Source organism: Melanotaenia boesemani, chromosome 10, assembly GCF_017639745.1.
Source record: "Melanotaenia boesemani isolate fMelBoe1 chromosome 10, fMelBoe1.pri, whole genome shotgun sequence".
Lineage (NCBI taxonomy): Eukaryota > Metazoa > Chordata > Actinopteri > Atheriniformes > Melanotaeniidae > Melanotaenia > Melanotaenia boesemani.
In genome coordinates, this window is record NC_055691.1 from 436,330 (window position 1) to 459,300 (window position 22,971).

General features: G+C 42.2%; 1 protein-coding gene across 1 annotated transcript in view; it reads left to right on the plus strand.

Moving 5' to 3' along the window:
• itga11b (integrin, alpha 11b) overlaps positions 1-17,852 on the plus strand; it is a 186,933-nt gene extending 169,081 nt beyond the window's left edge. Inside the window, 2 exon segments of the mRNA XM_041996966.1 lie at positions 15,773-15,886; positions 16,138-17,852. Of these exon segments, the coding sequence (XP_041852900.1) occupies positions 15,773-15,886; positions 16,138-16,221 (198 nt within the window). The 3' untranslated portion in view covers positions 16,222-17,852.
• The last annotated feature ends 5,119 nt before the right edge of the window (positions 17,853-22,971 follow it).

Consider the following 22,971-nt stretch of genomic DNA (forward strand, 5'->3'; position numbering starts at 1 on the left):
GGGTTTACTAACCTGTTATCAGCAGGTGAAAGAAGAGAAGTAAGGCAACGTTGCATCTTGTTTCTCTCCAAAATTGCGTCTGGGTAAAAAGCGGAGTACCGTCCCCTTTACCATTCCCAGAGCAACAAAAGAGAAGACAAATGTTCCGCCCCTCACTTTTACAAAAAAAAAAAACAGAATTAATATAAATAAATAAATTAAATGTGGCACCCCTTTTTTTTAGGTGTGCCACACTCTCCCCGACAACAAAAGTGACTCCTGGCACTTAACATAAACATCTAAATGCTAAATAAACCTCTAAATCTGCACCTTATATCAACTCAGTATTTCCAGCACTTCCATATATACATACAATGCCAAACAACCTTTTAACCACCAAAGATTTATGTGCATGGTACCCTACAACCTTCTAATAACCCTGTATAGGGTAGGGTAAAGATAAACATTGATACTGAATAGGAGGTAGGCTTTGGAACAATGGTAAGCATGTTTGTAGATACTAGAGGTTGCTGGGGGGGAAGAAACAAGCGTCCACAGCACTCACAGAGGGAAATGACTGATATATTGGCTGACCAAAAGATGGATAAGTTAACATTTGCCCTGGTCGTCTCTGCCTTGTGGACCGCCGCAAGGGATCTGGGGAGTCGGGTTGAGAGCCCTGGCCTCTGCTCCTCAGGACATTCGTGTTGAGGCAACTTTGGCTCCTCCTCAGGAGGTGCATTCTGGGCGGGCTGCATATCATCGTCCGATCCACTCTGCTGAGGGGTGTCCTGTTGGTTATGGGTGTTGTTGATCCAGATCTGGTCCCTCATTAATTATTCCATCTCCTAGTGGCTCAGAATCTGGCTCGATCACTGCTTGGCTCCCCATCCACATCTGGCTCCCTTCATGCGTTCTGTGTGGTCCAGGATGACTGTCACCTCTGTGCTGGATGCCCCTTACAGGCATTTCCAGCAAGGACTTGTCCTGCCCTTCAACAGATTCCCTTCCCGCCTGAGTGGGTGTTCCTCCAGAGGGAGCTGATACCTCCCGTACATGTTCTTTCCCCCTCTGATGACTGACTGGCTTCTCAGGGTTAATGGTGACTCTTGGCCCAACCCAGTTTGTAGGTACCCTCAAATAATATCCTCCCTCTGATCCATCATCTTAGTCTGACGTCTCGGTGACTACTGCCTGATCTTTCCTGACACTTGTCCCCACCCGAGCCTTTCTCTCCTTTTGTGGTGGCCCTGCTGCTGGTTTACATGGCTGTTGTGGGAATTCCACCGGTAAATCATTGACCAGTGAAAGCAGGTTCCTGTGCAAGGTTCTCATTCTTCCCCTTTCATCATTTTCTGGACAGACAACATACACTGGATTATCTGAAACTTGCTCTTTGACCACATACACCCTACTCTCCCAGTAGGAACGCAGTTTACCTGGCCCACCCCGCTCACCCAAATTCCTAACCAGCACCCTATCTCCCGGCTTTAGGACCACTCCCCTCACTTTCTTGTCATAATGAGACTTAGAGGAGAGACTGTTACTGTTAGCCACACGATATGCTTCTGTCATCCTTTTCTGCCATTTCTCTACATACCCTTTGTGTGTCTCCGGGCCAGACCCTTGTGCCAACCCAAACAGAAAATCCACTGGAAGACGGGGATGCCGCCCATAAAGCAGAAAATGGGGTGAATAACCCGTGGACTCGTGTCGGGTGCAGTTATAAGCATGTATGACCTGTGGGAGATGTTCTTTCCATGCTTCCTTTTCTTTGTCTGTCAGGGTACGTAACATCTGTAGTAGTGTATGGTTGAACCATTCAGCTGGATTACTTTGGGGGTTGTGCGGGAGTGCCCGGAGAGCTCGGAAAAGCTTGTTTTCAAATTCCCTCCCTTGATCGTGATGGAGTTTGTGAGGGTAACCGAAACGAGGAACAAAGTCATTATAGATTCGCTCAGCAGCCGTCCGCCCCAACTTGTTTTTGGTTGGGTAGGCCTGAGCAAACCTTGTGAAGTGGTCAGCCACCACCAAAATATACTCATACCCCCCTTTGCTCTTCTCAAGGTGCAGGAAATCAATACAGACTAATTCAAGGGACGAATTAGACTTTAGGCTGCTCATTGGTGCTCGCACATGAGTTGAGGGCTTTTTCTGTTTTATGCAGCTACATTTCTTAGTCACATAGTTCTCAATATAGTCCTTCATGAGGCCAGTAGAACCTCTCCCTGGCGAGATGGAGTACTCTCTCTGTGCCCACATGTCTCATGTCATCGTGAAGATGTTTCAGGATTACATCGTAGTATTCCTGAGGTAGAACTAACTGTTTTCGAGTAGGTGTTTGTCGGTATAAGAGTCCATTCTCAAGGTGAAGTCTATCCCACTCACAGAGAAGTCTACACGCGGGTCCCTTTACTGACCTCCGGATGTCATCTGTGAGTTTGCTCTTAGTCTCTTTCAGTCTTAACACCTCCCCAACTATGGGGTCCTTTTTTTTAGCCTGAATCAAGTCGTCCTGTTTTATTTCCTGGAAAGGTGGGTGAGGTTGTAGGACTGCACTGTTGGAGGAAGCAAAGAGGGCTGCCATCCAAGCCACTTCATCTTTCTGGGCCATCCGAGTTCCCTCCCAGGTTGCATTCACGACCTCCTGAGACAGTTCCTCTGTACATGAAGCCATGTATTGTTTCATTTCAACTGGTACACAAGTAAGTGTGTCTTAATCAGTGTTATCCTTTCCTGGCCTATATTTGATGCTGAAATGGAAGTCAGACAGCTCCCCTACCCAGCGATGGCCAACTGCGTTGAGTTTAGCAGTGCTCATAATGTACGTAAGTGGGTTGTTGTCTGTATACACTGTAAAGTGTGGAGCGTAAAAGAGGTAGTCCCTAAATTTCTCACACACTGCCCACTTAAGAGCCAGGAACTCTAACTTGCCACTGTGCAGGTGGTAGCTTCGTTTGGCAGGTGTCAGGGTCCGTGACCCATAGCCAATCACTCACTGCCCTTTTTCTTTTCAGGGCCTGAGTTCGTGCCATTTGGTAAATCCTCTTCTGCTTGTTGGGAGAACTTAGATGAGGAAATATTGTTGGCACATAGTCTGAGCTTAGTGGGTTCTGGCTTTCTGCACCTGATGAGACAGAGGTTTCAGTTAATATTACTCGACCTGTTTTCCAGGCAGCTACAACCAAGTAACCAGATGAATGAAATATCTTAAGTTGATCTAAGCACAATAAACTATCAACATTGACCTACCACCCGAAGTTAACAGAAACTGAAAACTGTAAATGCTGCTAGTGCACAGAAGTGGCCATAAATAAAACAATAGGGAAACCGATTAAAATATCCGCTGCTGTTTTACCGATCGTCAGTTATTATTAAGACAGCACAGAGTGCAGAGGAGCGTCCTTTGGCAGCTTAGCTTGTTGTGGTGTAAGCTAACTTTTGTTGCTGTAGACCGATATGTAAGCCAAGCTAACAACTGCTGTCTCTGTTGAAAGATCTTCATATGAAATGCTAATCAAATGCATTTGTTGCACAAAGGGTCTAATCGGATTTAATCTAATCACTTACTTCTCTAAAAAGTTTGTTTGTCAGACCTCGCTAGCTAAAGCTAGCTCTCCTAGCTTTTGCATTGAAACTCACCTGATATAAAATGTACACTGCACAGACGGCTACTTGCAGTCGGCGTCCAGTTAACCCTCCTGATCGCTGAAAGCCATCTCTGACGACGTTCTTCTTCCTTTGGTAATCGATAAAAAGCTATATCTCGGTCTCCTTTCTTTTTGTCACACCCAACTGCACAGCATTTTGACGGCATCTCCGACTACCTGTGTGGTTCAGGTACTCAGCACAGGTACTCAATATGGCGGCGGCAAGCATTCGAACGCAGTGGAACGCGTCTGTGACGTCTGCTGCAAGGTATCAATAGGCACCCTAGATGGCAGTTGGGGCCCTTTGGTTTTACCATGACGACCCTGGACTGGGAGTATTAAAGACTTCCCCTGCAGTAACTCATACAGCGGCTGAGCTATTTTGGAGAAACCTCGTATGTATGAGCGGTAATAGCTGAGAAAACCAAGGACCCTTCTCAGGTCACCGACGGACTGTGGAGTTTTGGTTTTCAGAGCCAGTACAGCCTATTGGTCCTTTGTAAAGATTTGGACGCCTTCCGCACTGACTAGGCGCCCCACGTAGCGAACTTCCCCTTTAAACAGTTAACACTTTTCAGGCCTGAGTTTCACACCATAGCATTGTAAGGCCTGGAGCACCTTTCTAACCACCTCTACATGCGCCTCAAATGACTGGGAGTAGCTGAGAATATCGTCAAGATAAGGTATACAACAGTCATCCCTCAGAGAGCTCAACATCTCCTCCATGCTCCTCTGGAATGCTGCAGGGGCGTTCGAGAGGCCTAAAGGGATTCGCACCCACTCATAAAGCCCCCAGGGAGTGGTGAAGGCAGTCAGATGGCATGAACCTTCAGCCATAAACCCCTGGTGGTAGGCTTTCCCCTGGTCAAGGATGCTGAACCAGGTGTTTCCCCCGAGAGTGTGTAGCAGGTCCCTTATTCGGGGCAGTGGATGTCCATCTGGCACAGTCTTCTGGTTTAATAAACGATAATCTATGCAGAGGCGCAATGTGCCATCTTTCTTACGCACGCACACGATTGGAACAGCATAGGAGGATTTTGATTTAACAATCCATCCTTTCACAAGGAGGTCTTGGATGTATTCTTTGACTTCCCTAAAAAGCGGCTTTGGGATGGAAGTGTACGCCCTCTGCACCGGGATATCGTCTTTCAAACTGATTACCATTTGCAGACTGGGATTACAACCAATGTCATTCCCATCTCTTGCAAACGCCTTAGACTCCTCAAACAACATTTTCTTGACCACTTCTAGCTGTTCTCCATTCAAATGCTCAAGGCTTACAGGTGGATCCCAAAGAGGCTGGTCCAGCTCACCCGAGTCATTAGGCTGAGCAACAGCCTTGTCGACTGCTACAGCGGGTGTTTGGCTTTCTGATGAGTCAGCCTCCACAACCCGTTCGATGTGCTTTAAAGTGCCTAGGGCTGTCTTCCTTGGTAATGTTACATCATGTTTGGTGTTACTGCCAACAGCAATCTTAACATAGGGCTTGGGTGGGTTCTGTACCTCAACCAATGCTGTTCCGAGATCTAGCTGCTTTAAAGGCTGGCTGCATTCATCTGCCTCAAACAATACACGGCTGTCAGAAGGGTTTATGGCAGCAGGAACGCGGCACTTCAACCAAGCGACCTGTCCAGCAGGAATAACTGTATCCCTCCCACCTGTCCTGAGGCGACCTGGTGCCCTACTTTGTTCTGCTGTCTGAACAAAACTTACAAGCGCCTCTACTTTATCAGGGGATACCGCGATGGTGTTATGGAGTAGTGTGGTCAGATTTGGGATTAACTGTTCTGGCTGTCCCTCAATGAGTTGCTCCAGAACATTAAAACCAATCAATGATCTGTCCATGGGCAGACTGCTGACAAGGACCGGAACACGGATAGAGAGACTGGGATCTTCACTCCCAGGCAAGTTTATCTTTAAGGGTACCCAACCATCAAATGGGATGGGTTCCCCCAGTGACCGTGTGCACCTTTATCTCATCTATTTCATCGATTATTTCTGACAGCGGACAGATGTTTAGATCGGGCAAATATTTTTCTTTCCATGCACGGCTTGTCATGCTAACTTGCGCACCTGTGTCCATTAATGTGGTTACTGGCTGGCCACTTAAGTTACATTGAATTATCCTATTAGCTTTGCAACTGCACCACGTCTGGTACATAATGACTCAAGGCTGGGCAGAGGTGAGGTCTGACCCTGACTGTTTTTGGTGGCTTCAGGGATAGTGGGCAAGATAGGGCCGGTTTGTTGGCTCTCTGACCTATCTCGATCACTATTCTCTTTGGCACACTGACCTCGGGGCTTGTTCTCTGGTTTGATCACTGGGAGCCCCGCTGCAGTGACCAGTTTGCGTTTCCCGGATTTTTCTGTTTCTTTAAACAGCCTATGGCTCTGTGGCCCTCTCCTCCACAAAAGAAACAATGACAGCAGTCTGAGCGCTTCTGCTCAACACAGTTAATGCACCCAAATGGCTTGTCTCTTTTTATTCTTGTCCTATTCAGCGTGTGTTGGGGCACTACATCTACAGGTCGTGGCTAGCACTGTTGTCTCATCGACTCTACTAAACTAGTGAGCTCCTCGACTTTATCTGTAAGCTGTTTAATTTGGTCAGTTTTTGTTTTAACTGTACTTCCTTGCTCATCACTGCACTTTTGGACTGTGCAAGGCCATCCCATCCTCTTCTGCCTCTCATTTTCCTCGTTAGTGATCCTCATCACATGACGCAGTATTGTTTCATCACTTACTTTCCCACTTGACAGAAGAGGTCTCAACTCTTGCCGTATGTCACTGTACTTATTTCCAAGACCCTGGTAGACTGTATGCTGAAAAACATCCTGAACAGTAGCTGAACTATACTGTATGCCTATGTCTGGCAGTTTGGATGTGAACAGAACATGCTGCTTCAAGCCAATCACACGGTAGAGGAACTGCTGCGGTGTCTCATTGTCATCCTGTCTGGCACACATTAACTCTTGAAATAATTCTGTGCTGTTTTTCTCTCTGAGGTGGGCCTGGAGAAATCCTTTCAGTTCAGTCACAGTAAGGTCATCCTTGTTGATAAGCATATCCTTGAAAGTCCCAGGTTTGATTATCCTGAGAATTCCTCAAACTATCTCTGTGTCATGGAAGCCTTCTCTGAGCCCTTCATCAATCTGTTTACAAATATTATTGTAGCTTATATCTAAAAAATAGTCTCCAACTTGACCCCCTTGTATTTTGAACTCCCTTCTCTGGAGATGGGTAAGATCTCTTAGGGAGATGAAGCCCTCACGAGACATCTGGGTCATGGGCTGACAGGATGATTCATTTTGGACTTGGCCCCTGTTAGGTTTGGCTGTTTGGTCTGAATGTAGTGAAGCATGCCCAAGCGCTTGCTCTGCAGGTGACAACATGCTATGCCTTAGCTTCCTTCCCAGCTCCCCATAGCTAGTGAGCATCTCCTGCAACTCAACCTTTGTGGTGTCAGATGCGGCTTTGGCCAGACTTGTGGGGCTAGCTGCAAGGGTATCACTACGCTGGCTAGGTGAAAGGTCAACTGGGTTTGTGTTGGTAACTACATCTAGAACCTGGGGTTGCATGGCTGTGTCATGAGTGCTGATTACTGGTAAGCCAGGAACAGTGCCATCTGTGTTGGGGGGTGTGTACATTGTTTGAGTTGGAACGTGAATTGCCTGTGACTCTAAAACCTCTTTGTCATCAGACACATGCGTCACATTTCTGTCCTTAATAACAGCATCAATACAGTCCTTCAAGATTAATAACTCAACCATCCCACTGTCCTCTGACTCAAGTAGATGCTTACTATACATGAAGGAACTGATGTAGTCAAAGCAACCTTCCTGGTCTCCTTCCTCAAGCTCGGGCCGGTCCTGTCCTGCGGCTGGCCCCACCCCTTTGGTGATCTTAAAGAGTTCCTCCGCGGACAAGCTGAGCAGGCTTTTTCTAATGTCCCACACCAGGTTCTTCCTCCCACTCTCAGCTATGACGAAACTCCCTCTTGTTTCTCCCGATGGAATCAGTCAGCTCACAGATAGCTCCGCCTCCATTTCAGCTCGCAGCTCTACACCAGCATCGGCTTCAGTATTGGTCTCAAATGTCATCAGTGGATCAGCTCCAAACCAGTAGGTGGCGCCGGATCCCGGACGAGCCCCCAAGATTTGTTACGGGTCTCAGGAGTGATGACGGCGTAACAAAGATGTTACCTGTTATCAGCAGGTGAAAGAAGAAAAGTAAGGCAACGTTGCATCTCATTTCTCTCCAAAATTGCGTCTCTTTTATTTAACATCAGACATCACAATCATATCTGCATTTGTCATTTCAGTTTGCTTTAAATTCGTCGTAACCAGTTCCATAATCAGTCCTTATGAGTCCTTTTGACCACCTTTACTAACATACACTCAATCATGATACGCATGCTTGGTTACTTCTGTCCTTGTGATGAGCACATCTGCATAACCATGTGTTCACATTAACAGTCCTTGTACATAAAGTTACACAATTTTATTCCACAGTTTGTTATTGCTACAAACATTCAAATAAAATGTATCATTCCCAAGAAATTGGTATTTTCCCTTTATATATAGCTAAACAATTCAAATAAAGCTTATGTAAAACATACAGACCACTGAAATGTGCAGTATTGAATGTGTTTGTAAAACTTGGAAACATCTACAAGTCAACAGGTTCAGAACTAACAAATTAACAAAATAAACTTCAGTACAAAATACAAATAAGGTGCTTATTTTTCATTAGTGCATTCAAGAGTGCAGTAAACTCTGGCTGTTAAAACACATGTGCACAGGAGTCTTCAAAATGCACCTAACCCCTCTCTCCCTCGTGCGACACACCACGCACGAGGTGCAACATGGCGGCTACCTTAAGGCAGCACTACATTAAAAAGAGATGTGATTCTCTACTGGAAATCATTGCATGGAATCAGGAACTCTTCCATAAACCACTATCTGTTGAACAATAGTTTACCCTAAAATCCACAAATGCAGGTTAAAGTTCTATCATGCAAAAAAGAAACCATATGTGAACAGGATCCAGACATACTGCCGTCATCTCTGGACCAGAGCTGATTTAAAATGGTCTGAGGCAAATTGGAAAACTGTTCTGTTCTCAAAATATGAAGTTCTTTTTGGTAACCATGGATGGCATGGGGAGGTGAAAAGGTGAGGGACCATCCAGCTTGTTAAGACTGGACAGTTTAAAAACCTGCATCTCTGTTGACATGTGCCATCAGAGTGCCTATGGTGTTTATGGCTTCCACATCTGTGAAGCTCCATCAATGCTGAAAAGTACATGGAGGTTTTAGAGCAACATCTGCTCCCATCCAGACAACGTCTCTTTCAGTGTAGGTACAGTGTGTAGAAGGGAGTAGAGCAGGAAATACAAGACAATGGACACAAACTGCCAGACCAACCCATACTTATCACCCATACACTAAGTTAAGCATCATTGCCATGTATGTAACATCCTGCATTTACCCCACATGTACTGAGGATCTGCTGTCCTATGCATTTCATATTGACAATTAGCACATTTTACTAAAAAGATATATTATAAAGTAAGATGAACACAAAATAACTCTTCAACCTCCCTTGTCACGTAGATTCCCTAAGTGAATTAAAAAGGGATATAAGACATTTTAAAGGATATCTTCCTCTTCGTGGTTATCAGCAAACGCCTGCATCCTTGGCCTGTGTGTCCTGAAGAGTTAAAAGAATGGGGTTGCAAGCACTACCAAATACTGCTGCAAAATCAAACTTCATGTTATTCAGTAAGTAAAATGGAATTAAAATGAAAAATAACAAAAATATATTTAAAGTCTTTTTTTATTTTATTTTATTTTATTTATTTATTTATTTATTTTTTGATGCAGTTGTAGTCTGAGCCATGTTCTCCCTGACTTCAGACAGAGATCTTTCAGGTGCTTCTGCTGCTGCACACTGATTAAGGTGGTACCACACATTGCCTTTCCTGTCGAGCTGCACTGCATGTGTGGTTGCAAGTGTCATCTTAAATGGTCCCATCCACCTAGGTTCTGTCCACTTTCTTTTTATTACTTTAAGCCAAATCCAGTCAGGGGGTCTTGGGGGGCTCCCGAGGATTCTTCATTTTTCTGGTGGTGGCGTTGAACCTGTGAAGACAGAGATGCTACCAGTGCAGTTAGCATTCTGTAAAACGGACCATAAGCCAGCTTACTGAGGTCAAGGGGCTTCCCTCTTAGACCCACTGAAGCCGGTCCTGGGAATGTCCTTCCTGTACAAAGTTTATACAGAGAGAAACCAGTACTACTGTTAGTAAACACCCTGAGTGACATTAGATCCACTGGAAGGGCCTAAACCCATGACAGGTGTGAATCAGCACAAATCTTAGCTCCCTTCCTTTTTAATATCCTATTCATTCTCTCCACCTGACCTTGTGACTGGGGGTGGTACATTGTGTTTCAGCCCTAGTGCTATTTCCACTGCTACCAGATCAGAGTTTTTAAATTGTGGGCCATTATCAGATCTGATCACCCTTGGGAGGCCAAGTCTGGGTATGTACTGGTTTATAAGGAACTTGACTACTGAAGCTGCATCTTCTTTTTTTGTGGGAATTGCTTCTACCCATTAAGTGAACACATCAGTCACCACCAGCATGTAACGTAATCCCTGTATTCTTTGTTCTGGACCCATGTCTATGACAATTTCCTGCCCAGGGGCGGTAGGGACAGGATAACTTCCCATGTTTGGCTTTAGGATGGGCTTCACATTATACTGTTGGCAAGTTTTACATTCTTTAATGTAATTTGTTACCATTGCTTGGATGTGGGAATGCCACCAAGAGAAGAGATTTTTCATTGTTTGGACCTTAGTACAATGGGAAGGGCCATGTGCCTCCTGATTCATCAGGTGGGACAATCCTGCAGGGAGAGCCACTTTTCCATCATGAGCTCTCCACAAGTTATGCATGTTATGCATCTATGCATGTAGCCCCTTGGTCAGTCCAAATGTGCTGTTCATAAACTCCTGCTTCTTGTTGAGGGACCTCAAGATCGTTTTCTAATACAAGTCTTAAGGGAAATATTTAGGCAAGGCAAGGCAGTTTATTTGTACAGCACATTTCATGTACAGGACAATTCAAAGTGCTTTACATAACACAAAGACATTACAGATATTTAGAAATAGTAAAAGGCATCAACACATCATCACAATACAATAATAAATTACATTAAAATGATTAAAAGCAAGATAAAAAAAAAAGTTAACATGCAGATTTCATGCATAGACGCATGAAAAAAGAAATGTTATTAACCTGGATTTAAAAATGTCTACATTTGGTGAAAGTTTAATCTCCACTGGCAGTTTGTTCCATTTGTTTGCAGCATAACAGCTAAATGCTGCTTCTCCATGTTTAGTCTGGACTCTGGTCTGGACTCTGGTCTGGACTCTGATCTGGACTCTGGTCTGGACTCTGGTCTGGACTCTGGTCTGGACTCTGGTCTGGACTAGTTGACCAGAGTCTTTGGATCTAAGAGCTCTGCTAGGTTTATATTCTCTGAACGTATCACAGATGTATTCTGGGCCTAAACCATTCTGGGATTTGTAAACAATCAGAAGGGTTTTAAAATCTATTCTGTGACTGACTGGAAGCCAGTGTAAAGATTTCAAAACTGGTGTGATGTGTTCAGATCTCTTAGTCCTGGCGTTTTGGATGAGCTGCAGATGTTTAATGCTCTTTTTAGGAAGTCCTGTCAAAAGACCATTACAGTAATCCAGCCTACTGGAGATGAATGCATGGATGAGTTTCTCTTGGTCTTTCTGGGAGACTAAACTTTTAATCCTGTTGATGTTTCTGGTAAAAAGCTTCTTAGTGAAGCTTTGATGTGGCTGCTGAAAGTCAGGTCTGAGTCTATCAACACTCCAAGGTTACCAACTTGGTCAGTGATTTTAAGAGCCCGAGTCTCCAGGTGTTTGCCAATGCTGACCCTCTTCTCTTTGCTACCAAACAGAATAATCTCAGTTTTGTCTTCATTTAATTGTAGAAAATTCTCCCTCATCCAGGTGTTTATTTGCTCCAGACACTGACACAATAAGTCTATTGGACTGCAGTCGTCTGGTGACAGAGACATAAAGTTGTGTATCATCAGCATAACTTTGATCATTAATGCTAAAGTTCTGTAATATTTGGCCCAAAGGCAGCATATACAAGTTGAACAGAAGAGGTCCAAGGACTGACCCCTGGGGGACTCCACAAGTCATGGCCATGCGTTCATATTCATAGCTGCCGATCGTAACAAAATAACTCCGGCCTTCTAAATAGGACCTGAACCAGTTAAGAACCGCTCCAGAAAGTCCAACCCAGTTTTCCAGCCTGTGCAACAGGATTCTGTGGTCTACAGTATCCTACAGTATTAAGCCTCTTTAGGAGGCTTAATAGCAGCTATCTTTAGTGACTTGGGAAAAATGCCTGATGCCAGTGAGCTGTTAACTATCAGTAGGAGACCACTTTCTACTGAGGTAAAAACTGTTTTTAAAAAGTCGGATGGGATCATGTCCAGAGTGCATGTTGTTGATTTCAAATGCCAAACTGTTTCTTGTAGGATTTTTAAATCAACCATTTTAAACTGCGACATAACAGAATTATTTCCAGGTTTTAGACACAGACTACTTTTCTTGTGTGACTGTGTGGAATTAATATTTTGCCTACTTGTTTTAATTTTTTGTCTAAAAAAGTTGGTAAATTGGTTTTATTTCTCAGTGGAAAGGAGCTCTGGGCTTATCTGTGTAGGAGGATTAGTAAGTTTTTCAATCATAGCAAACAGAGAGAATTGTTGACATTCCTGTTAATCATTCCAGATAAATGCAGCTCTCTGGCCTTGCACAGCTCATTGTTATAGTTACACAGGCTTTGTTTGTACAGCTCATAGTGAATTTGAAGTTTATTTTTCCGCCATTTCCGCTCAGTTTTTCTGCTTTCTCTTTTTAGGCTGGTAACCACAGTGGTATTTCTCCATGGTGTTTTCTGTTTGCTCAAGGTGCTCTTGACTCGGTGCAACAGCATCCATTACATTCAAGACTTTCAGATTGAAATGATCCAGGAGTCCATCAACTGACTCTGCACTGGTTGTTGGTAACATAGCTATGGCCTCCACAAACTTGTTCTTTCATTAATGTTCCTCTTCCTAACTGAGGAGCAGGTTGGTTGGACATTCTGAGTGATCAATAAATCAAACAAAATACAAAAATGGTCAGACAAGGCCGAGTCAGTGACCACAACAGAAGAAATATCAACACCCTGAAATAACCAGGTCCAGAATGTGACCTCGAATGTGGGTCAGTTCTTTTACATGTTGCCACAAACCAAACATCCAATTTGGAACAAAATTCCTTGACATTTCCATCCGTCATGTTATCTATGTGAATGTTAAAATCCCCAGTTATGATGAAATGGTTAAAATCAGTAGAGATAACCGACAATAATTCACAAAATTCATCAATAAAATTTACACAGTGTCCTGAACGTCTGTAGATGATTAGAAATAGGATTTTAGGAACGCCCTTTAAAATAAAACTAAGATATTTAAAAGAAGTAAAATCAGCAAATGAAATCTCTTACCTACTAGTGATGGATGTTCGGCTCCTTTGGCTCGGCTCCCGAAAAGCCAGCTTCTGATCTGCTCTTCATTTAGCATTTTTTTTAGCCCCATAATTTACCTTAACTTCGCAAAAATTAATGAATTGTGTTTTGAAAACCCTTTTGTGTTCAGCATTTTTATGAGAAGCCTTAAATTTGCCTCCTTTTAAGCATTTATTCTGATACAAAATCACTTCCTTTTGTTTTATATTTCAACAAAAATCTTATATTTCACAAATGGACAAAAAACAGCAAACAAATCCACAAAACAGAACAAGAACCAAACTCAAGAAAGCAGCATAAATGTCCTCAGTGCAGGTTGGCATTCAGAAAAATAAGACGCCTCATCTTGGATGGCTGATCCACATCATGGCACATCACTATTACCCACGATAGTGTGCACTGCAGAAGGTAGTGCACACTACGCACTACCTTCCAGTACATTCACGTAATGGATTGAGACACACTCACTGTGTCAGTGTACCACTCCTTAGTTCTGTCCTGTCAATGGGCTATATAACCGTCTTGATAGCAGAGTCTGGAATGAGTGTGTAAAGCCATGATTCCGTGATTAGAATGATGCAGCTGTCCTAAACAATGTTGTTGGTTGCTATCTGGAGCCTCAGATCATCTATCTTGTTAGCAAGGGATCGTGCATTTGTGAGGAAAATGCTAGGAAGCGGTGGTTTGTGTAGCTGTCTCCGGAGTCGGGTTAACACTCCAACCCTGCAGCCCCGCTTCTGTATTCTCTCTCGACGCTGCCTTCGTCTCCTCTCCATGGGCATGGTGATCCACGAAGACCTGGAGGTTCTCACTACGTCCATCGGGATGTTTTGTGTGTCAACATTCTCAGCTGTTTCCTTCTGCTCTACATCCTGTCCTTCCCTATCCTGTCATCCGCCACTGGCTGCAAAACCAATTGCCCTACTGGGGATAAAAAAAACTAACCTTGAAACTTGAACCTTGAGTCACAGATTGTTCAGTATGATTAATTAGTAATTCTAATTTAGACATCTGACCAACATGATGTAACATCTGTAACATTCATGGTTCAGATATTTATTTAGTTTTGTGGTTAATCATTTTGTTAGAGTTGTGCAATAAAAACTTAAGAGAAAGTAAATTTATGTTAATCTGTAACGGTTATACTGGATTCAGGTTATTCCGATAATATATAGCCCACTTTTCCATAGCTTTACGTGAGTAGTGTGTATCTGACTACGCATAATCTGGATCTAACTTTACTTTTTTTATCTTTAATGATCAAACACCCAGATGTGGAGGAGCAGATAGAGTGTGTGATCCCTGGTGGATCTCTCAGCACACATCAACCAGACAAGCTAGAAGTGATTACATGTTTAATCCAGGACTGTTCTAAATTCAGTGGATCCACCCATCTGGGAACTGCCAAAACAAAGCAGGATGTAGGACAGAACCACTTGGATTCCTCCAGAAAGCTCCAACAGCAGCTAACAGAAGTCCTGTAGGCCTGGAACAGCTCAACAAGTCATATACTATTTAACAGTAAATGATGATACACATTTCTGTTGCTATCATCTCCTTTTATCCTTCCACCTGCTGTGGTAAAAAAAAAAGACAAAATGAAAAAAAAGTCAGATTACACTATTGTTTCTTTTTTTTAATTATTATTTGATATAAAACTTTGGTACAAGTGTTCAGCTGTCTTTTCTCTCACTGTTAAAATAACAGATTAACAAGGAATTAAAATATACACTGTATCCACATTTGTGCTAAAATGATAAATTATATAACATGTACATAAAGAAAGTGACTGCTCTCTATGTAAATGCCCATAATCTGCTCTGTAAGGAACAGACATTTAAACACACTGGATCGAAACAAGATCTGTACAGCTTCAGACCAGTTTGACCCCATGGTCTTAAGCTGAAGAAGCGCTCCTGGTTTGGAAGGTGCTAAAGTCTTTGTGTTAGCTTTACAAATAAAAACCTATACCATGGTCTGGGTGAATACTCTATTCTTATTGGCTGGAGGGTGTCCATTAAAAAGTGATAATGGACACCTATGAAAGAAGTTCTGGTCAAACAGACCTATTGTTGTAAATTATTGCGCTGACTAAACAGTAGTTGGTAACCGTGACAACAGAAACTCAGACACCGGCTGCAGACGCGTCAGATCATGTCTGGCGTGTAGTCAGACAGTTCATGTCTCTGCGACGTCCATTAATTTATGATAATGGACAAGACTATTTCCATGAATGCACCTGTGAAATGAAAAGTGATAACATGCTGCTTTATTGGAATATTTTGATTTAATTTAAGAAGTATATTTTACTTTTAATTTGGATGATCTCTTTAATTATTTAAAAAGAGTGCACCTGCACTGGTGCACCTGCATTGTTAGGTACATCTCCACTTTTTGAACCCTAAAAGAAAAGCATCTTGCTGGAATGTAATGCATCTGAAATTTCATAACAGTTGGTTTGTCAAATAAATTTTAGCCAACAGGTGATGTGATGGTTCCTGTTGCTGTAACTGCAGATTATTCTGGATCTAAGGAAAGTGTTGGATGACACCATCCCTATCCCAATTATACTGGGAAGCTCGTTGGGAGGTCTGATGCTGCTGTCGTTACTCGTCCTGGGCCTATGGAATGTAAACACATATCCTTATTACATTAAAACGATTTTTCAGTGCATTATAAGTAAAATTCTGTCAACTTCTTTTGACCTTCAGCCTCAGTTGGCTGGAGTCAAACCAGCTCATGTTTCCTTTGTTTGTTGTAAATGAAAATAGTAAATGACACAGTCCACATTTTAGTACTTTTAAAACACTACAGGAGCAATGTTTATCTAAATCAAATGACACCATTTGATAACAAATCATCATGTGTCTTCTATCCTCAGCTTGGTTTCTTTAACAGACGAAGAAAACGGGTGGAGGAGAAGGAACGGCCTGTAGCAGCAGCGATGGCAGCACAGCAACTGTAAAGTGTTGAAGGTTTTGGTATTAAAGATTCCTCATTGAACTGTAAGCCTTTGTATTTGCAAAGATGTAATTTGTTGAGAGGTTATTAACATTTACATGAACACACAGACCCAAATTCAGTTTCTATGTATCTATGTACCAACAAACATAACAAAACCCAACATGTCACCCAAGTTTCACCACAAGCAGACAGCCCAGCCTTTTAGCTCAGCTAGACATTGCCATTTTTACAGATATGGGCTGCAGCTGACGAGGTTTGTCCACTTGTTGAACAAGTGCTCATTGTTGAACAAATGGTGGACCATAAAAACTGCATAAGCCACCTGGACAAGAGCTATCTAGTTTGAAAACTGAAAATAAACACTCTCAAGGGTTGGTCATGCCACAAAAATATCTGAATTATTGATGTACCAGAAAAGGAAGAGAGAGGCAGGCTGACAGAGTTTGTGGAGGCTTTAATCCTGAAACTTTGAAGAGAAGAAAACTTTCGTTCTTTGAGGACTTTTGACTGGGCGCACTGGATCCTTCACCAACCGAGCTGCAGGTTCTGTGTCAGAGCCAGTTACCTTGGCAATGCGTCACAACGAAATAATCCAATCAGTCGCTTCTTGTGAATAACTTGGGATTTTAATGGTGAAAAACAACATTAACGTAATAATAATTGATTTAATATTTCTTTCTTTCGTAAGTGACCTTAGTATAAGCGGGATAATGCCCTTTGAGGTGTTCATTATAAGAAATTAATGGACTTTGTGGAAGCAACCATCCTCCGCTTTGCGTCGGACGGTTCACGCCACCATTAATTTATGATAATGGACACCTCGTCAAGCATTATCCCTTACTTCTCTGCCATTCATATAAATGATAAAGAGGGGTTATTAGGTAACATGAGTTTAGGTAACAGAATTATAGTGCAATGTAAAGTATACCAATCTTTAATGACAGAATAAGCTACTCACAGTGGGAATGAGAACATATGAGGGAAGGGCTGTTTGTGCAGCGGGGATAGTGACTGTGTTACTGATTTTATACAGTTGTATTAAAATCTATTATGAGAAAAATGCTTTGGCAACTTTGTGACATGTCATAGATTTTAATTCAAAAACAGTATTTTTTTCAATAATGTTAGGAGTCAGTCTGCTCTTCCTCTAGTACACTGTCTCTCCAGCTCCACCTTTGGACCTTCTCACAAGGCACAGATGTGGCTGGCATGTACAACTACTGTTTGGCCAGCCTGAGTAGGCTGGGGTACACAGATTTGCGTGTTCTCCAGTAATCGAGTGGGTCTTCTCCTCTGGAGAATTAGGGTTCGGCTAGATATCATTGGACCTCCACTGTGGCATCTGCCGTTGCACTCTGAGTGCTCTGGATCACAGCTAAACAAGAAATAATTCTCATGCTTGCAGCACATTCACCAGTTACCCTGGACAGCGTCTTGTGCAGATGTTACATCCCCAAATGTTTTGAATTGGGAATCCAGTATAGTTGCAGTTGCCAGGACATGGATATTTTCAACATGACATCCTGTGTGCAAGAATTGTTGCAAGTGTTGTGTAAGTTCGATTGCTGTTGGATTTTGGATGCAGCCTGGTCTAAAATATTTATTTGAGACTGTAAAGGCTAAAATACAAATTTATTGGAAATAGTTATGGTTAAAATGACAGAAAAGAACCTAGTTCATTTATCATTTAAAACATGTTCATAAATAATTAAAAAATTCTTTAATCCAACTGAAGTTTTGGTCATTTGTTTTATTAAAATGCTGTTTGTATTTACTGTAAGTTTGTTTGGAATGTACACATCAAAATGTGCTCTGTTCACAGTCTCATTTGTTGTGTTGTCAATTTAGCATTTCTTTTATTACATTGGTTGGTGTAAACCCAATGTCCACCAATCATATGTATGTGCATGGGATCTAAGTAAGGCAAGAGAAAAACACATCTAGGGCTGTGCATTCGGCTGCTACGCTTTTCCTGGAGGAGGTTAGAGAGTAAGCTACGGGGAAAATGGTCATAAAACGCTAGTGGATGCAGAGTATACGTTCCTGTTTCGGACTATATACCCTTGTGCGGAGTGAATAATCGATGCAAATGTTTTTTGTGTGTAGATATTTTAACAGTGCACCGCGAGTTAGCATGTTAGCATTTGGTACAAGCTAATGGCGAATTTGTATGTAGGTATGAGCCTCAGATGAATATATACCACTAATTAGACTTCTAATGCCTAGTGGACCTGCTGGAATTTTTGGGATCTTTCTGCTGTGGATAGACCAGTTGAGTGTCACCCAATTGTTCTCCATACTGTCAGAGTGTAGTCTATTTCAACCACATTGGCAAGAAGGATTTGCATGGTCATGGACAAGCTCTTAAAATCCATTGCACCTAACCAACAGCGGATTTGTGAGTAAACCAAAGCATTTTATTTTCTGCTTGTGTAACAAGTGAAGTGACCACTCTTTGTTTTCTTGTCACTATGAACCCTATTACTTTAAAAAATAAAGGACTTGGTGATTATCATATAAGTTAGGTAAAAGGAAAGAATATTTAGTGTTGAAATATTAAAATTTTATTTTTGTTTTTCTTGTTTTCCTTATTAATTTATTGTCTATAAATCTTTCAAATTTTTGGACTTTAAATATTTTGTGTTGTGTCCTAATGTGTGTCCTGTATGGTCACAGAATTACAGGTGTCAAATTAAAGGGTCACACATTTATAAATAAGGGTTACCAAAATAGTTTATTATTCTGAGTTAAAGAAACGCAGAGTAATTTACAGATTTTGTTGAGAATTGGAGGCCCTGCCATAAAAAAAAAAGAAAAAAAAAGAAAGAAATTGACTCCACCAAAGTCTGCCAGAAGTGGTCTCATCTAAAGAAGAAATTAAATGGACATTAGTGATTTCTTAACCCAAAACAGACTCAGATCCATTCACAGAGAAATTGGACAAATTTCTACTGGATGAAGGAAAAACAATGGACAACATCAAAAGGTTATATGCTCCTACCACTTCCTGGAACGATGATCATAAGTCCATCATCCGTGCAGTAAGTCATGCTTTGCTACCAAAGCATACAAGGTGTCTTAGAACCTTTTCTGGAGTCCATCCTACTCCACCTGGTGGACAGCCGGCTAGAACAGCCAAATGGTTGAAGAGTATGAATGTCCAGACAAAAAGAAACAAAGGAGGATTGCTAAGAGTCTCAAAGGTGCAGCTTTGAAGATAATTCAAGCAGTACGCACAACTAATCCCATGGCAAGCCATGTGGACTGCATACAGGCACAGCAATGTCAGAATCGGGAGAAGAACTTTATCTCACATTCAGAGCGATGCACCAAAAACTAAGTGAGTTCTTGCTCAGACTGGAAAGAATGCTAAACAAAGTAGGACAAAAAGGTGGGTTATCAGTCTGTGAAGCCAACAAGGCAAGGCTAGAGCAACTCCTTAAATGCGCAACTGAATCAGACCTCATGCTTCCTCAGCTAAATCTGAGGGAAAGGCGTGAGGATCCGCCAGCAATTCTAAACCTAATAAAAGACATTGGCGAAGAAGAGGAGCGTGAAGCAGCAAGACACAAGCTAAAAAAAACCAGCACGACAGTATGTCCGTGCAGTGCTGGTAGAAAGTGAAACAGACTGTCAGCAACTTAATCTTCAGACAGAAGAAACAAAAGTTCAAGAGCTAAACAGCTAAAAGTGTCTGGGCCTGCTGATTTTCCAGATGTGCACGTATGAATAGCATTTAAGAGGTCAGCTTTAGAGATTGGAGATAATCCCTGACAGCTTCGTGTAGCTGAGGGATGTTCAGTAAAGAAAAATATATATATCTAACTGTGCATCAACAGCTTTTATCTTACAATATATATAATTCTTTAAAAAATCTCTGAAGCTACTGTTTATGTCTTTGGGGTTTGTAACCAGCTTGTTTGATTTAGTTCTGATCCTACGAATAGTTTGTTTAGCCTGCATGCTTCTGAGTTGACTGGCCAGCAGTGTTTATTTATCAGATTCAACTCAAGGCTAATACTTTATAAGGAATGCAGTTCTATGATGTGGTGGAAATACTTTTACCAAGAGTCACAATGAGAAGACCACAGTCAAGTTTATTAAAACATGCAGTACAATGAGAGCAGTCACACAGAATCACAGGACATCAGAATGAAGCTCTAATTAACAAAGATGTGGCTACACTATATTTACAAATCCTGCAAAAGACAATGTTACACCCAGAAGGAGGAGAAACTGAAGCTTCTGTGTTCAAGGTTGCCTGTTATATAGCACAAACAAGTGTTAATTGTCTGTTTGGACACAAGTGTATGGCAACCATTACGTCTGCAAGCTGAATGGCCTCATTGGTACAAAGTCAAATGTTGTCCTTTTTTTATGCAAACTATTCTGAAGCTGGTTTAAATAACGTTTTGGATTCAGGCATTGTTATCAGGAAGAAAATAACTCAGCATCCACTTAAAATAACAGAACACATAAAAAACAAACAACCCAAAAATTCCCAAAAAAGGCTTGAAGCCTCACTGGGAAGAGCAAATCGTGATGATGACACAGAAATGATCTTCCTCCGTTGGTGGCAGTCGAAGGATCTAGTGATGTGCCATGCATGGAGTGAGATCTGGCTCCCAGTGCTGAGCCTCAGCTCTGCCCACGGCACTGCTTCGTTTGGATTGGCCCGCATGGACAGGCGGCCAAGAGGATCATACCATTATGTGAAACCCGAAAGGGGGGATAGATGGCGCTACACTGCGAGTGAGACAGCAGACAGCCAGGAGGAGAGTACGTGAGTGTGTGCATCATGTCATCAAACCCGACTCACAGAGGGGGGGAAACCGGATCAGCTTCCAAGATGAGGCATCTTATTTTTCTGAATGCCAACCTGCCCTGAGGACATTGATGCTGCTTTGAGTTTGGTTCTCGCTCTGTTTTGTGGATTTGTTTGCTGTTTTTTGTTTATTTGTGCAACATAAGATATTTGTTGAAATATAAAACAAAAGAAAGGGGTTTTGTATCAGAATAAATGCACAAATGAAGGTAAATATAAGGCTTCTCGTAAAAATGCTGAACACAAAAGGGTTTTCAAAACACAATTCATTAATTTTTGAGAAGTTAAGGTAAATTATGGGGCTAAAAAAGATGCTAAATGAAGAGCCGTTCGGGAGCCAAAAGGTCCGGCTCTTCTTTGGGAGCTGAGCCAAAAGAGCCGGCTCTCTGAAAAGAGCCAAACAGCCCATCACTAGGACATGCCAGTATCTTGCCAGTATAAAATGTCACGATCAATGGCAATGTTTAATTTAATTTTAAATATGTCGTCGCCTGTCTTTCTGTCTTGATTACCTTACTTATGAGGTGTCTAAGCATAGCATTTGTATGGTACACACTCAAGTTTTTACCATATAAGATTCTCTGTCCTACAGACTCGATTGACACACGAACATGCATTCTATGCAAATGAGCATCCTATAGGCAAACTCTATGACTGGAGGACACAGGACTGAGGAATTTTCTTTGTTTAAACCCTATATAAGACAGAACGACACATCAGGTCTTTAGGTCTTCGTTCTGGCTTTGGGACCTCCAGATTTTGCTGCAGAAATCTGTTTTGATGTCTGAACTTTTGTAATAAACTTCTTTTTATTATTCAAGTCAGCGTCCAGAGACGTTTTTGCCTGAAAGCCAATTTTTCCACATCTCCTGATCAAGATACATCACTTACATATTTGATTCAGAGGGAATGGTGGATAATATCATAAAAACTATTTAGGAAAGACTTACTAGCTTGATACACATTTAACGATCAGAGTGAATGGTGGATAATATTTCTTACAATAAAAACGATTTAGGAAACGATCTTTGGACTTTGACTGAAACAAAATGTGGCATCATCCTCTGGACACACACCAGCTGTCAGAGCTGCACCCGCCCTCTGAAATGATTTTTTGTGTCACGTAACATGATTAAGCAATCATCTCCCTTCCCTTCACTGATCAGGTCTAGTACAATTAGTGATGTGCCATGCGTGAGAGAGCCGGCTCTGAGAGCTGATGCTTGGTAGTGAACCAGTTTTTTTTTTTCCTTTTGCTGCGTTCTTAGCTCCCAGTGCTCAGCCCCAGCTCTGCCCACGGCACTGCTTCGTTTGGATTAGCCCGCATGGACTGGCGGCCAATCACATGTGAGGATATAGGATCATACCATTATGTGAAACCAGAAGGGGAGATAGATGGTGCTACACTATGAGTGAGACAGCAGACAGCCAGAAGGAGAGTATGTGAGTGAGTGTGTGTGTCATCAAACCCGACTCACAGAGGGGGAAACCGGATCACTCATTCATTCCAGACTCTGCTATCAAGCTAGCCGGTTATATAGCCCATTGACAGGACAGAACTAAGGACTGGTACACTGACACAGTGAATGTGTCTCAATCCATTACGTGAATGTATTGGAAGGTAGTGCGTAGTGCGCACTAAGCACTACCTTCTGCATAGCACACTATCGTGGGTAATAGTGATGTGCCATGATGTGGATCAGCCATCCAAGATGAGGCATCTTATTTTTCTGAATGCCAACCTGCACTGAGGACATTTATGCTGCATTCTTGAGTTTGGTTCTCGTTCTGTTTTGTGGATTTGTATGCTGTTTTTTCAGTTCAGTTCAGTTTATTTACCATTTGCAGTATAAAAAAAACACATTGGAAAACAGTTGCAAGAAGCTCAAAGCATTGTCCACATATAAACAGACGAAACATTTTTCC